The sequence below is a fragment of the Spinacia oleracea genome, chromosome 6 (genome assembly GCF_020520425.1).
Source record: "Spinacia oleracea cultivar Varoflay chromosome 6, BTI_SOV_V1, whole genome shotgun sequence".
Taxonomy (NCBI): domain Eukaryota; kingdom Viridiplantae; phylum Streptophyta; class Magnoliopsida; order Caryophyllales; family Amaranthaceae; genus Spinacia; species Spinacia oleracea.
The window spans coordinates 143,891,978-143,908,668 of record NC_079492.1 but is presented as its reverse complement, the minus strand read 5'-3'; the positions used below and the strand labels follow the sequence as shown (position 1 = coordinate 143,908,668).

General features: G+C 34.9%; 1 protein-coding gene across 1 annotated transcript; it reads left to right on the top strand.

Annotated features, from left to right (window-relative positions):
- The first annotated feature begins 5,444 nt into the window (after window positions 1-5,444).
- Window positions 5,445-11,672, top strand: LOC110786423 (probable polygalacturonase). The gene is made up of 5 exons (XM_021990979.2): window positions 5,445-6,094; window positions 8,981-9,101; window positions 9,190-9,364; window positions 9,593-9,663; window positions 10,918-11,672. The coding sequence occupies exons 1-5, from the start codon at window positions 5,771-5,773 to the stop codon at window positions 11,553-11,555; spliced, it is 1,329 nt and encodes a 442-aa protein (XP_021846671.1). The 5' UTR covers window positions 5,445-5,770; the 3' UTR covers window positions 11,556-11,672.
- The last annotated feature ends 5,019 nt before the right edge of the window (window positions 11,673-16,691 follow it).

Sequence of the window (16,691 nt, the reverse complement as noted above, 5' to 3'; positions counted from 1 at the left end):
CCAATCACAAACAACAAATTAACCACGCGAACACATTCTCAAATCTACACCAAACAATCTTGGCTCTGATACCAATTGCCGTGAATTAGAAGTGTGCAAACTATTTTTGTAACAACAACCATTAACGATGTTGAAGAACTAAGTAACAAAATCAAGTATAATAAAGTTGACAGTGGGAAACCCGAGTACAGGATGAAAACCCACCAATCCACTAGATCGAAATATTGATGAAGATTTACAAATAGATTATCAAGCTAAGCAAGATTCGCCTCACAACTCTCTCACACTTACACACTTACACACTAAGTGTATGAGCTTTCAATGAGGACTTTCTATTTTTAAATCTGTTACAAACCTACAATGAGTATATATGACATTAGGGTATACAAGATAATCTAAGGGTCCTAACACAAGCCACGTTGTTTGATCTAAAACACAAAGAAATGAGGCTAGCAACATTCGGCGCAAAAATCAACCGACACACAACGGCCCCGATGGATCGCGCAATTTTAGAATCGCTTGTTGCTGCCATGTATGGTCGTTGAGTACCAAGTAGCCCCTATGGGTTTGCCCAATCAAACATTTCTTTCATCCCCCAAACCTCTCCTTATACACCCTTGATTATTTCCCTTGAACCCTCCACACATGTACAATCCCAACAATATAATTCACTTGTCCCTTTTTATTTGCGCGCACAAGGTGTACAATAAGTTTATTGTACACCAAGATAACTTTTACCCATTTTTTTTGGAACTTCAACCTAGTTTTGATTAACTTTCATATTAGTAAAAAAAATAGTTGATAGAAAACATAATAAAGGTTTAAATGATTAATTTTATACATTATTAGTGATTTTGAAGAAATAAGTTTTACTAAAATGAAAAAACTTATCACCAAAAATTAATAACCTTTACCTATATAAGCTTAACTTTTAAGCATTTTGTGTTAACTTTTACTTAGATGTACAATATTTATTGTACACTCTTTGTAAATAAGAATTTGTGTTATTTAAAATGGATATAAAATCACAATTTTACTCTAATATAAAATATATTTTTGTCTTTTTCATTTTCATTCAACCTAATATTCAATAAAAATATTTTTAGAACATAGGACAAACAATAGAACATAAGAGAATGCGAGGAGTATAAATTTTTTCATAAAAGTTTGTACAAAAACACACTCATCGGACCCGCACACACCGACTAACGCCAAACCCTCACTTAAAATCATTTTAAGATGACTGGACTTAAAATGCTCACCAATTGGGTAACATTGCCAGCTCATTGCCTTGTCACAGCCTAGTCATCTGAAAAAATTTCAAGGACAATTTGAATTTGAATTTCAAATAATAAAACAATTCTTTTTTTTTCTAGGATTTATTTCGATGAAACCAATGTTTCATCATCTCCTTGAACTCATTTGAGCTGTTATGAAATTTATGTTTTGATTTTCCAGAAAAAGAATTTTGTTGTGAAATCTCCTTCTTCGTCGTCGGAGCATCTATGTCAATGGAGTTCTTTTCTCGGATTTTGTATATTTTTTTTTCGATATTTGCAATGTTGGATTTGGTTTGTTGTTGGTTAATTAATCCTAGTTTGATATCCATATCCCCTAATGTTATCAATGTTTTGTTTAAGTTTGGAAATAAAAAACATGGGTTGTTGTTGACAAATCTATAGAAATGGAAAATTGCAGGGAATTGGAAAAAAAAAGGGGGAAAAAAAGGGTGGGGGGTTGGTAGGGAAGAAGCTAAATGCGCGTTTTATTATGCTCAAGCCAGTACTTGAACCCGTGACCAGCGTGCAAGCAATGCTCTATGTTAATGTTTTAGTTGTGACCATTGTGACGTGAGGCCGAAGCCATTGTTGGTTTTGCGTAGAAATTGTATTTGTTTGGTTTCAGTATTTGTAAAATACAATCTAAATTATATTGTAAAAAAGGAAATCGCTGATTTATTATTTTTTTATACAATAAAAAATCTGAAATTGTATTGTGTAGAAACTATAGTTAGTGTAAAGATTAAGTTGTAATATAAATTAGAACATGTATTTTTTTTATAAATTACACACTACTGTATTGTTTCCCGCCTATACTAAGGGTTGTTGCTGCAGCCAATCAACTAACGAACCAATACCATCATGAGCAATTAGTAGCCGGGTCCACCATAGATTTAACATTAATTTGCTAATGAAGTGTGTATGCGTTTTTAATTTCCTCGATGTTATTTGGTTTATCATGTATACATATTAATTAAGTGATTTTCTTATTATTGGTTTTGGGATACGTATGTGTCCATATTATTGTTATACATAGTTTACATAAGTGTCTTGCTAATAAGGTTGGCTAATCCTCGTAACTAGTTCACTTAAGTGTCATGGTACTAGGTTATCCGGGAATGAGAATCGCTCGGGACACATAAAAGGGTTGGCTTAGACGATGAGTTTACTTAGGTGTCATGGTACTAGGTTATCCGGGAATAAGAATCGATCGGGACACATGAAAGGGTTGGCTTAGACGATAGAGTTTACTTAGGTGTCAGTGTACTAGGTTATCCGGGAATGAGAATTGTTTTGGACACATGAAAGGGTTGGCTTAGACGATCGAGTTTACTTAGGTGTCAGTGTACTAGGTTATCCGGGAATATGAGAATTGTTTTGGACACATGAAAGGGTTGGCTAATCCTCGTAACTAGTTTCCTTAAGTGTCATGGTACTAGGTTATACGGAGATAAGAATTGTTCGGGTCACATGAAGTGTTGGCTTAGACGATCGAGTTCACTTAGGTGTCATGGTACTAGGTTATCCGGGAATGAGAATCGATCGGGACACATGAAAGGGTTGGCTTAGACGATGAGTTTATTTAGGTGTCATGGTACTAGGTTATCCGGGAATGAGAATCGATCGGGACATATGAAATGTTGGCTTTGATAGAGGGAGCTTGCACATACTTTAGTTGTCCATAAAAACACACGAGACACTAACATACTCGAAAAAATTAAAACAATTACATCGAAATAACCATGTAATTAATAAATACATTAATACCGAGCTTGTTCATTAGTGATAGAAATATTTGAAAAGAATGTAACATAAATAACAATTTAATTATTATTAATTTGTAAGGAGGGTGCACAAGTAGGATGTTATTTATATTTTCCTTTTATTTTCATCAAAAGTTAATTTGAAAATTGGAAAAGCTTACACCTACTCACCTACATGTCGGACGAAATGTTGGCTAATCCTCGTAACTAGTTCACTTAAGTGTCATGGTACTAGGTTATACGGGAATAAGAATTGTTCGGGACACATGAAAGGGTTGGCTTAGACGATCGAGTTTACTTAGGTGTCAGTGTACTAGGTTATCCGAGAATGAGAATTGTTTTTGGTCACATGAAAGGGTTGGCTTAGAGGATGAATTTACTTAGGTGTCATGATAGTAGGTTATCCGGGAATGAGAATTGTTCGGGGCACATGAGAGGGTTGGCTTAGACGATCGAGTTTACTTAGGTGTCATGATAGTAGGTTATCCGGGAATGAGAATTGTTCGGGGCACATGAAAGGGTTGGCTTAGAGGATGAGTTTACTTAGGTATCATGGTAGTAGGTTATCCGGGAATGAGAATTGTTCGTGACACATGAAAGGGTTAGCTTAGACGATCGAGTTTACTTAGGTGTCAGTGTACTAGGTTATCCGGGAATGAGAATTGTTTTGGACACATGAAAGGGTTGGCTTAGACGATCGAGTTTACTTAGGTGTCAGTGTACTAGCTTACACGTACTTTATTTGTCCATAAAAACACACGAGACACCTAACATACTCGAAAAAATTAAAACAATTAGATCGAAATAACCATCTAATTAATAAATACATTAATAACGAGCTTGGTCGTTAGTGATAGAAATATTTGAAAAGAATGTAACATAAATAACAATTTAATTATTATTAATTTGTAAGGAGGGTGCACAAGTAGGATGTTATTTATATTTTCCTTTTATTTTCATCAAAAGTTAATTTTACTAACACCCTTATCCTTGTATTCCTTCTTTATCCTATTACCAATTACAAACAACTCAAAACCCGTCATGTAAGCATAACGATGGTAAAATTCACTAAACTCAATACCGGACTCAAAACACATTCCTGGACAAGGGGTGGTAGGCGTAGTTGAATTCACAATAGTTCCTTCTCCGACGACAGGTTCAACATTAAGGTCTATACTAACCATTGTACTCTGGAATAACAAATGAAATTAAACAAGTTAATTATTAATACAAATTTAAATAAATCATACAATGCTTTTATACATATAAATAGGTATATCATGGCTTCGTGAGATTCATACAATGCTTCACTTAAAACGTTATTCGTGAGATTCATGTCACCTTCAACATGTTCCTCTGAAACATCTTCCCCTATGAATGGCAGTACATTGGATGCTTGTTTCTCCAATACATCACTCCAAATCGAGTCCTTAAGTCCTTCAACAGTATCTCTCTCTACCAAGTGCATCTCGTTTGGAATTTGTTCATCCAATTCACTCCTTCACTTGGAGAGCTTTCTCCTTTCTCAATCTCACGCGCATGTCTTGCCATCATCTGTATTTCCCGAATCTTAATATCCACATCAATGGATGCAGTCTCCATACTGTACATATAGGGGAAGATTAATTGAGGCGGGATTCTCCGATACATTGGATGCTTTTCTAGTCTCCGATACATTGGATGCTTTTATACAAATCAAATTTAATTCAAATAAACAAATAATTAATTGATATAATAAAATATCATTTTGTTTTTTAATTATACATATACAATTAATTAAATTAAAATGGTTAACATACATAAGTTATCCACGAAAATAAATGCTTATACACACACGGTACATAGGTTTCTCCGTCAACTTCAATCAACAACATTGGTTACTCCGCTTGATTAATTAATGGTTCATAGATTATACGACAATGATAAAATCACAATAAGATTATATTCGGGAAAAAAATTTACTAAGAAAAAACATAAAACGAGAACAAATTTGTAGATAACAAAGTTAAAAGATTACTTAGTAATTGCTTTGTATTACATGAGAAGTAGAAATGGAGTTCATGAATGTTCACCTCTTACAACAAGTCTGGTAAGTGATAAACTTCTGTGGATACTTAATGTTCACCTTCACTTTTTTTTTTTTTTTTTTTTTTGGGGAAATTTAGGCGGGAACTTTTCAGAGGAGTTTTGGGCGCCAAAATACCCGTTGTGAAGAGCAAACTGGCGGGAAAAATAAAAACCTTTTCCTCCTAAAATATACCATTTCCCACCTAAACCCAAAATTTACAATTTAACATGTCAATCACCCATTGCATTTTAAATCCAGTCAACATAAAACCATTTTATGTGTATGGACTCCCACCAACTAACGTAAGTGCAGTTAGATTAATAGAATTGGCGTCATTAATTTAAAATCCTGTCCCATAAACTCCTTTCCCAATGTCTTCTATCTCGTAAGTCGTGACACTCAACAAAAACAAACGTCGTTTCCAGCTCATATTCCTATACACCCATCCTCCTACTCCTCCCACCCTCACTCACTCTACCTCGTCCGACGCCAAATTATCTGCCGACATTTACCATTTCCCTCCAAAACACACGTTAATCGGTGTTATTCACTTACCCAGTTTTTCTAATTTAAGCATTTTCTTAAAGGTGTTATTAATGTTTAGTTTATGATTCTAATTTAAGCATTCTATTATCTGGATTAAAAATTAATCAGAAAAAATGTACAAAAATACGTTGTCGATCATAATAATATTCTTACCGGCGATTCTCGCCGGCGCCGATGAGGTGGTGACGTGTTCAGATATCGTCCCGATGCGAACCCGGTACGATAAGATATCGATAACGGATTTCGGGGGTGTCGGTGACGGAAAGACGGTGAACAGCAAGGCGTTTAGAGCGGCGATATACAGGATAAAGCGGCTGAGGAGAAGAGGAGGTACGCTGCTGTATATACCGCCGGGTGTATACTTAACTGACCGGTTTAATTTGACTAGCCGTATGACACTTTACTTGGCTAGTGGTGCTGTCATCAAAGCCACTCAGGTAATCTTCTTTTAACTCTCGTTTGTTTTATTCAACTAATCCGTGTTTTACCTGGTCAAAACATTAATTGCTACCTATTATGGATAGTCTTTGGTTACATTGCATAATGTTTGTGTGAGTGAATTTGAGTTAATTGAGTAGTATTAACATTATTATATGGTTTTAATTTGAATGTAGGATCATGGAGTTTCTAAGTTAAATGGGGTAACTTTTTATTATTTTTGTTGCATATAGTACCCCCTTCATCTTATACTTATACTATCTGATTTCTAAATAGCTGTATCATATTGACTTTTGACACCGTTTACTTAAATTACTTTGACCATAATTTTCTACTTGTAACAAAAAAGAAAAATTATTACTATATACAATGTTAATGATTTTGTTTCGATGTATATTTTAAATATATCAACTTTATATGATTTTTACTAATACATAATGATTAATACTGGTGGTCAACATTATGCATTGACAAACGTGAAATTCAAAACGATGTAACTATTTTGAAACAGGGGAAGTATTAGACATTGCATTTGACTTCAGGAGGAACATTATTGAGATCGAATTTGTGAAAGGCAAGATAAACATACAAATATGGAGAAGTATGGTTCATGTGATAAATGGAGAAAATTTGAATTTAACTTGAGAAAAACCGGAAAATAGGAAGTTTAACATGAGACGAAGGGAGTATCATATGACTGTTTACAAAGATAAATATAAATGTGATTAATGTGTCTTGTGAAGTACCTTAGAGATGATTATTGCTTTTTTACATTGGTGTAATAATTTGTTATTGGATGTCATGATCAAATAATTAGAACCAACTATAAATGGGAACTTTTGGTTAGTCTTAAAGCCGCATTTCTTAGATGTTATAAAGTTTCATGATAGCAATTTAGTCTTTTTCATGAATTTGGACTTATTGAGGGTGGTAAGAATAGGTTCAATCTTTCATTTATTATTAAGAATTTAAGACATTGAGGTCCATTTTGGTTTGTATAATTGTATGGTCCTCATGTCTTTTTTGGTACAGTCTGCTAGAGACGTTGACTCGTTGAGGGTTTTGGTGGGTCAGTTGAAGTGAATGCGTCCATGTGCTTTTCAGTTTGGTTTTTAGAGGGGGAATTAGACGGGTAACTGATCGTATGGGCGTATAGCTCTGTAGTCTGTACACCGTAGCCAGGGTTTTATGTATGCAACGATTTTGTTACTCAGTCTCGTAATAATATGCTACATTTGACTTCTGTGGTCAGTTTTTGTCAACTTTGAGCATTGATCATGATATCATATTTCTGCGTCATAATTTGATGCAATTTTTGAAAATCTATGGTTTAACTGTTAAATTCAAATGTGACCCATTATTCTGGAACGGGAAGCAATATTCTACCACTTGCTTTTATGATTCAGCATGTTCTTGGTGCATACATATCTGTCTTCCTTAATAGCAAAAAACAGCAGACTGGTTTTAATAAATTATCATACACTATAGATTAAGCTCTTATTTGTTCAGATAAACATGAGGACAGAGTATGTAGAGCACCTTTAAAAGGGATAGTGTATGTAGATAATGCATCTGTGGTCCCTTATCTGGCCAAGATATTCTTTTCTGATGACTAAAGGCAGTTTCCAATAGTATTTGCTACTTTTCTTTCTGATAAAGTAACAAAATGCTCAATTTTTGTGTGTTCAGCCTATCTCATAGAATTTCCGGCAAGTAGACTTTGTTCTCTTCCCTTCTTAGTGTTTCTATGCCAAATTCTGGTGTGACCCACCATTATTCGTCGCTTGCCAAGAAGAGATCACACATATATGCGGGTCATATTGGTCATCATGACGTTACACACTTATACAACACCATTGTGTTTCAGAAGGCTTCATTGTTATGTGCTACATAAGATGTGACTCAAATTGTAACTTGCAAGCTAATTGACTTTCTTAATTTGTTAAAAGTTTATGACTTTATGGTGTTTCATGTCACTCATCCCGACTTACCATGATTCATTAGTATCCTTTGAAGTTGATTGTACAAACCGTTTGTGTATAAGAGGCTGAAACTATGGAGTGAAAAGAAAGAAGAGATAGGTTTTAAACATAACGTCGAGCTCTGATTTAGTGAAAGCATTGACATGTATTGTTTCCATGGTCTACCATGCGTCTTGGATGTCCTTATTCTGATGTCTGTCTTTTTTTCTAGTACAAAAAAGTTACGATGTTTAAGTTTTCCTCCAAAAAGAAATGACGTGCAACTGCTTATCATATGTGGTCTTGCCCCTTCTTTTTCAGTGCCATTCTGTTGACCGTGTGATTCTGATTTATGATAGTCTTCGGAATAGTTAGCCTCTCAATCTCTCATGGATATTCATACACTCTTGAGATCTTAGTGCCTTTAAGGAGTTCAGTAACCACAGGCTGAAAATGAGTGCTGCATGTGTTGTTACGTATCACACCTTTAAGCTACGTTTGTTTTGACGGAAAACACCTTTCCGGAAAATGGTTTTCCCATTTTCCTTTGCTTGTTTTGTTAAGGGTGGAAAACAACTTTCCCAAAGGTGGAAAACAACTTTCCTTTTTAAAAGAAAGAATGCCAAGTTTTCCATTCTAATCCTTGCATTTCCTTTTCTCTCCTCTCATATCCACTTCTATGTTCTTTTTCTTTACAATTTTTCTTTTAAGGAAACAAACAAAAGAAAACTACTTTCCCTTAATGTTTTTCCTTGAAAATTGTTTTCCATAGAAACTCATTTTCCTTTGAAACTGTTTTCCGCTGAAACAAACGGAGCCTTAGTATTTATTCTACGAAAGAATTTATTTAGCTTCATAGGATTTAAATTGCTTCCCTGGGATGATGAAGCATTTCTTGTTTTAATTTGTAGTCCTATGTCTCAGGATACTTCAATATGGCCTCTAGCTGATCCTTTGCCTTCTTATGGAAGAGGGAGGGAGCGAGAAGGAGGGAGGTACATGAGCTTCATCCTAGGGGATGGACTCCATGACGTCATAATTACTGGTGAGTTCATATGATCTTCTCAGCCATTGATTGATATGTTTTGCGAGCATATATGTTTCGAAGTCCCCTGATAACTTGGTATTTACAGGTGAAAATGGAACAATTGATGGTCAAGGAGATGTTTGGTGGAACTTGTGGAGACGAAAGACTCTTCAATATACCAGGCCACATCTTCTAGAGTTCATGCATTCCAAAAACATTATTATTTCTAACGTGATATTCAAGAATTCTCCATTTTGGAATATTCACCCTGTCTATTGCAGGTAGTCTTTGCTGTCTTTTGTGTTATACTTGACAACACACCAAAAAAGATGTAAATAGGGGTATTGATATGGTTATTTTACATGCGTGTTTGTTAGTTTTGGTTTCGGGTGGGATGAATAGATAAGAGCTGTACTTCTTTCATTATAGTGAGAGTGTATTTTAGCTCAGACATGATAGACAATTATCATTTGATGCAAGCTAATCTGATGCTTATTTGGTTTTTTCAGCAATGTTGTTGTTCGATTTGTAACTATTTTGGCTCCAGTTGACTCTCCCAATACTGATGGTGTTGATCCAGGTACTTGTCAAAATTGTCCCTTTGCAATAACAACGGGTACTAGTATTTATAGAATGCAGTTCTATATCAGTATATCATATTGCTCCCTGATTATTGTTGTCTGTATCAAATATCCACTTCTTGAAAACATATGACACACTAAATAAGATAATCTGGCAACATTAAGGGTACTAGACTAGTAGTGTATAAAAGGCAATGCTCTATTATGTTGTCACCTGACCATTGCTCCTGGAGTCCTGGTCTACTTGTGCTGTTTTAAGTAAATTTGGAATTTGGATTTGCAACTGTTTGTGATTTGTATAGCTATTTATGCAGAATAATATCCATGCATGTTAAACTAGGATCATCTTACGAAAAGTCGAAAACTCTCAACTTTTTAAACTCGCGTGGACTTGCTGGATTTTTCTTCCAAAAATAACAGCTACTGTGAAACGATCATGGTTGTCTGATTGTCTCCTTTCTTTTCATCTCACATGGTCTTTGGAAAACTTCCAGTGCACTGATTCCTACTCACACCTATATGAAACCCCGAGGATATCAAACATTGATTCACTTTCTTCATTTTGAACTGTAGTAAGTACTAATAGCTGATAAGTGATAAAACCAAAGAACCCTATATGTAACCTGCATGTCACTCCCTTCCTAAAGAACATATATCCTTCACTCTCTTCCTTCCCTTTTCCTCCAAATTCCCATCCAATCGCACTATTCGGCTCCGTTTGGTTTGTTGTAAAACATTTTCAGTGTAAAATGATTTTTCACGGAAAACACAATTCAAACTAGTTTTCCTTTGTTTGTTCCTTAAAAGAAAATGGGAAAAGATGGTGAAGATGGAAGAAGGTAGAGGGAGGTGATGAGGAAAAGTGGTTTTCCTCCCTTTCAAATGGAAAAGGTTTTTCCACCTTTGAGGGAGTTATGGATAATTGTTTTTCATCCCTTGTCAAAACAAACAACGAAAAATGATTGAAACCGGGAAAATCGTTTTCCGTGAAAACGTTTTACACTCTACCAAACGGAGCTTTAATGTGTCTTCTTGACAAATCCACTCTTCATTTGCCCATTTTCTTTTGTATCCTGCAATTGTGTGTGTGATTGACATGAGGAGATTTCTTTTTTGTTAAGATTATTGTTCTTCATGTATCCTCTGTTGTGTACTAGTGTTGTATATTGGATAGTTAGGAAGCTTTTTCCCTGTCAGAATTTTGATATAAGCCATCCTGTATACTAACTCAGCTTTCTTGAATTTGCATTCAGATTCAAGCTCCAATGTTTGCATAGAAGACATGTACATATCAAACGGTGATGATTTAATAGCCATAAAGAGTGGATGGGATGAGTACGGAATTGCCTTTAATCGCCCTAGCTCCAACATCACCATCCGAAGGATAACCGGATCATCAAAATTCGCTGGCATTGCTATCGGTAGTGAGATGTCTGGTGGTGTAGAGAACGTGTTAGCAGAACATATTAACCTTTTCAATATCAAATTCGGCATACACATAAAGACCAATAGTGGAAGAGGCGGGTACATAAGAAACATAACAATCTCCAATGTATACATTGAAAAGGCCCAGAAAGGCATTAAGATTGGTGGTGATGTTGGTGATCATCCAGATGACAAGTTCGATCCAAACAATCTCCCCGTTGTTCGGGATATCACGTTGAGGAGCATATGGGGTAAGGAGATTCAACAGCCTGGATTAGTAAAGGGGATTAAAAACGCCCCGTTTATTAATATCTGTCTTTCTGATATCAATCTTCAAGGCTCACCGAACAAAAGAATGCAACCTTGGAATTGTTCTGATGTTAAAGGATCTTCTTTAAAGGTAAGTCCTTGGCCTTGCTCTGAACTGATTAGCTCTCATGATGGATCTTGTTTTACTCAAACTTGAGTTGATCTACATGTTTAATTGTTGTTGTAATATTTACATGTCCTGCTAGTTAAAGGAAGAAAACTTCCTAACATATGTTGTTTGTTTGTTTACAATAAAATTATATTCATTCTCTAATACTCTTCCTCCGGCTCTGTTTGTTCTTCCTGGTTTGACTTTTTTTGTATCTGTATCACAAAAAGATTCCAAACGGGAATAACAAAAAGAAACGGAGGGAGTATTACTTCATGAGCACCCACTTTCCATTACTATTGGCAGGAAGCTTATGGTTTTGTCTAATTTGAGGCTATGTGACTGGAAGTATAATTTTTTTCCTCTCAAAAGTAGCCATAATTCTCTTAGATCAGGTCTTGCAAAATGCCTTCTGGTTAGCTTCTGCTTTGTTACTCTTAGGCCCTGTTCAACAAGAACTACTAGTTTACAGTAGGCAGCTGAAAGAAAACGTGGATTCGAAAATGTTACTCCGTACTTTTATATTTTTTTTTTTTTTTGAGGGGGCTCCGTACTTTTATATCATCAAAAGGTTACACCTTATTTCATCATTTTATACCAAAGTTTCCTAGTTTATCTGTAAGACTGTAACATCCACTCCAAAATCAAAAGACTGCATCTTTATTATACTTCGTAGAATATACAACTATATATAAGTACATACCTAAAAAACATTTTATTTATAGTATAAGCAACTAAGTACGGAGTAGCTTTTTTTTTTTTTTTTTGTGTAATATTTTTTTTTCCCTGTTGTCTTATTTTAAAAGTAACCCAAGAACTTGCCAATCTTTTTCAATAAATGTTCCCCCCTGTTCTCATGATCATGATCACCATGCTTCACTCCCACCTCCGCCGCCGCCTTTTGATAGTAGCGATGGTGGTGGTGGTGGTGGTGGAAGCGATGATGGTAGTGTGGGATCATGTAATGGTGCCCGTTGAAACGATCAAGCATCTTTTGGTCATCACCCTCAACTTCTGGAAAGTTCCTCGCCATGTGGCGGTGATGGAGGACTCTAGCTTCAGCAGGAAAAACAGCCTCTTTATCATCCTTGGTGGAAATCTGTCTCAAGTCAACGTCGGTTCGGTACTCACGAACCGGAGCAGCTCCCAACTCATTAACCCCAACGAACTGGGGAGGGTCACGGATAAACCGGTGGTGGTGGTGGTGGCAGCGGCTTCTGTGTGGGTTGAACCGGTGACCATTTCGATTGAACCGGGTTTCGTAATCAATATTGGTGGATGAATCTGCGCCGTCTGATGAGAGTTTGATGCGATGAGAGTGATGATTGAAGAGGTGGGCAGAGGAGAAGGCGAGGAGGATGAAGAGGGAGAGGGAGAAAACGACGCGTTTCATGGTGGTGTTCTGAGTTGGAAAGGGTAGAGTTTTGTGTTTTTGAGTGTGTTGATTTTATAGAGGGAAGTGTGAGAGGTGTCAAGAAAGGCGGGGAGTAAATTGATTGTTTTTTATTTTCTTATTTTCAAATTCTAGGACTATGTTAATTTTTTTCTTCTAAAATTAACTACTCCGTATTTTATTTTTTAATGCCGTGGAAGTTGGGAATAGATTGTTTGGGAGTTGATCATGTTGGGATCAATCGGATCGTGCCATTTGTCAATGTGTTAATAGTGATTGATGAGGAATCTATCTATTACTGTATACTAAAAGAGACGTCAGGAATTACACGTGTCAATTCCTGGTGCAATTTTTTCCCACCAAAACCACTTTCCCAAAAAAGGTGTATCTGTTTTATTTTATTTTTATTCTCTACATTTTTTATAAATTATTTATGTATGGAAACAAAATTTAGTTTATAAATTATGGCAATAATAGATACAACGTAATAATAATTATTCTAAATTGGTAATATTTTAGTCAAATCGTTATATTAATAATGGAAAATATATCCCTCAATACTTTAAATATGCATATTAGATGAATAAATTTAAACGAGTATGTTAAAAATCTATTACTATATACTAAAACAGACACCAGGAATGACACATGTCACTTCCTGGTGTAAAATTTTTCCCGCCTAAAACAACTTCCTAAAATATATTTTTTATTTTATTTTATTCTCTACCCTTTTTATAAACTACTCCGTATCTATGTATGAAAAAAATATTAGTTATAATTATTGCAATAATAGATACCACGTAATAATAATTTTGCTAATTTTTTTTTATAATATTTTATTCAAGTTGGTACATTAATAATGGAAATTATATTCACTCGATATGTCGGTCAAAGTAGCATATTACACATATATACTATACATATTAGATGAATAAATATAAATGAGTATGTTTAATTTTTTTTATAATTATGCATTAGTTTGGGGATATTTAGTTAAATATTTTGCAAAAAAAATATCATAATCCGTGCGTGCACGGGATCTAATCTAGTGTTATAACTATACAGTAGTTTGAGAGATATTAATTTAAATATTTTGTGGAAAAAAATGATCAAAATCCGTGCGTGTACGGGATCTAATCTAGTTAAATTAAATAAAGTGGAGTGAGTGTGAGTCTAGGGGTAGACTAGACTGGACTCTTGTCATTCTAATGACTTTAATACTCCGTCACTTTTACTCCTTACTTGAATAGGCATTTTAGCCAAGTTTTAAGCCTCTCTTTAATTTGTCGGAAAACATATCTTTAATGAAAATGAAAAACGATTTCCTATATAAAACATGGAAAATTACTCGTAGTTTTCATTGTTTTGAACTTTAAAAAAAATTGTAGGAAAACAGGAGTAGATGACTAGATGGATGATGATTGAAGGGAAAAGAGAAAAAAGGAAGGAAATTTCTAAGTGACAAAAATGGTGTTCCTTCATTTTAAAAGGAAAGCATTTCCAAAAGTGAGAGAGTTATTGAAAAATTGTTTACCACCCTTGTTATTTGCCAATACAAACAACGGAAAATGTTTTAAAGGGGAAAATCATTTTTTCAGAAAACATTTAACGTTAAACCAAACACATCCTAAGTGAAAATGACATAAGAACTGCGAGTTACCAATAAACATGCATGTTTTATATGCTCTAGGGTTTCAGTTATGGCAGGAAGCATGGAACCTAGCAAATGACAGTTTGCGTACTACGCTTTGCGTTTGATTCAGAAGCGAAATTATTGCGGTTGCGTTCTATTCACCTGATTTTCACTTATTTTTTCTGAACTTATCTGAATTTAACTGAACTTATTAGAACTTATCAAAACTTATTTTAGTTATAAATTGTATTTGGTCAACCCTTATTTTTCCTAAACTTATCTAATCTGAACTTAGGCCTTGTTCTGTTCACCTTATTTCCACTTATTTCAGGAAAAATAAGTTTAGATAAGTTCAGATAAGATAAGTTCAGGAAAAATAAGGGTTGACCAAGTACAATTTATAACTAAAATAAGTTTTGATAAGTTCTAATAAGTTCAGATAAGTTCAGATAAGTTCAGTTAAGTTCAGATAAGTTCAGGAAAAATAAGTGGAAATCAGGTGAATAGAACGCAGCCTTAACTGAACTTATCTGAACTTGTTTTTCCTGAAATAAAGTGGAAATAAGGTGAATAGAACAGGGCTTGCATCTCCGAAATTTGCCGTGGTGGAAGGTCTTCGATGTGGATAAATCTGGTATAGATGAAGTTTGTAGGGCTTTATTAGCACGTCTTTATATATGTACCTGTTTATAAGGAAGTAACTTATTCCCACTCATAGATCTCATTTTGGTATCAGATTTTGTGGCTAGCTTAGTCTAGTTACGATTGCGGATAGGAAGACTGTTAGAAATACCTCGTAGGGAAATATTATTTCGTATTATACAAAAAAAATTATATACGACGGTCTTATGTACAAGATTAATTTCTTACCAAATAGTTATTTTTTATAATTACAGTCAATCAAATAGTTATACTTCCTAATCAAACCGTTATAGTCAAATAGTGTTACACTATGTCATTGTATTGTATAGCTATATTTTTTTTATGAAGACATTAATGATGTTATGTGTATGACGGTCTCATAAGAAACTTGCTCTTTAAAATCAGATAATCTAAACTTTTAAGGTCAAGATTCTACTTCTCGATCCAAAAGAATAGAAATTTAAGACGTAGTACTAGATAAAAGGCAAGACTCGAGATTAGGATGATGATTTTATCAATATATACTTCGTAATATATATACTACGTATTATGTAAGTCTGTTATTCTGTACAATTTTACAAAAGCAATGCGGCCTAAATGTTCAAATTTTTAGTAAAGCATATTATTTGACATGTTCTAATTGCACATTACATTATATAAACATATATGCTTCAAATACATAACTGGCATAATTATACACTAGCTATGTTTATTTTCAAATTAGTAAATGTTCATTTTCGAAATCAATGATAAATGCTCATTTTCAAATCAATAAATAAATAAATATTTATTTATCTACAAATCAGTTCATTATTTGTTCATCTTAAGCAACACAAACGACGTCGTTTTGGGAGGGGTATATCCAGCAATGGCGATGGTTGTAAGCGAGTGTAGCTAAAAAATTGCGGGAAGCCATGATGGTAGTTTGGGATCATGTAATGGGGCTCATTCACGTGATCAAGCATCCTTATGTCATCACCTTCCACTTCTGGAAAATCCCTCGCCACGTGGCGGTGGCGGTGGTGGTGGCAGCGGCTTCTGTGTTTGTTATTGAACCGGTGACCCGAAAAAAGATTTTGATGGAACCTGTTTTTTAGCGGGAACGGAATCCGGTTTGTTTGTTTAACGTCCTCATGAGATTTGGTGTAGTCGGATACAAGGGATGATACGGTGGGGAGGAGGGTCGTGGAAGAATCTGCACCGTTCGATTTGTGTTTGATATGAAGATCATGAGCATGGTGATGATTGAAGATCTTGGCAAAGGAGAAGGTGAGGAGGATAAAGAAGGAGAGGGAGAAAACGATGTGTTTCATGGTGGTTTTTTGAGTAGGAAAGGGTAGAGTTTTGTGTTTTGAGTGTGTTAATTTATAGAGGGAAGTGTGAGGGGGTGTCAAAATAGGCGGGTAATAAAATGAAAGTTTTTAATTGTTATTTTCAAATTCTAGGACTCGGTTAAATTTTTCAAAATTACCTAATTTCTTTTTTAATGGCGTGGAAGTTGGGCTAAATAGATTGT

Excerpts from the sequence above, each read along its gene's own strand:
- LOC110786423 (XM_021990979.2), top strand. The coding sequence starts at position 5,771 with ATGTACAAAAATACGTTGTCGATCATAATAATATTCTTACCGGCGATT. Across the intron at positions 6,095-8,980 it reads CTGTCATCAAAGCCACTCAG|GATACTTCAATATGGCCTCT; the intron begins GTAATCTTCTTT and ends CCTATGTCTCAG. Across the intron at positions 9,102-9,189 it reads CCATGACGTCATAATTACTG|GTGAAAATGGAACAATTGAT; the intron begins GTGAGTTCATAT and ends TGGTATTTACAG.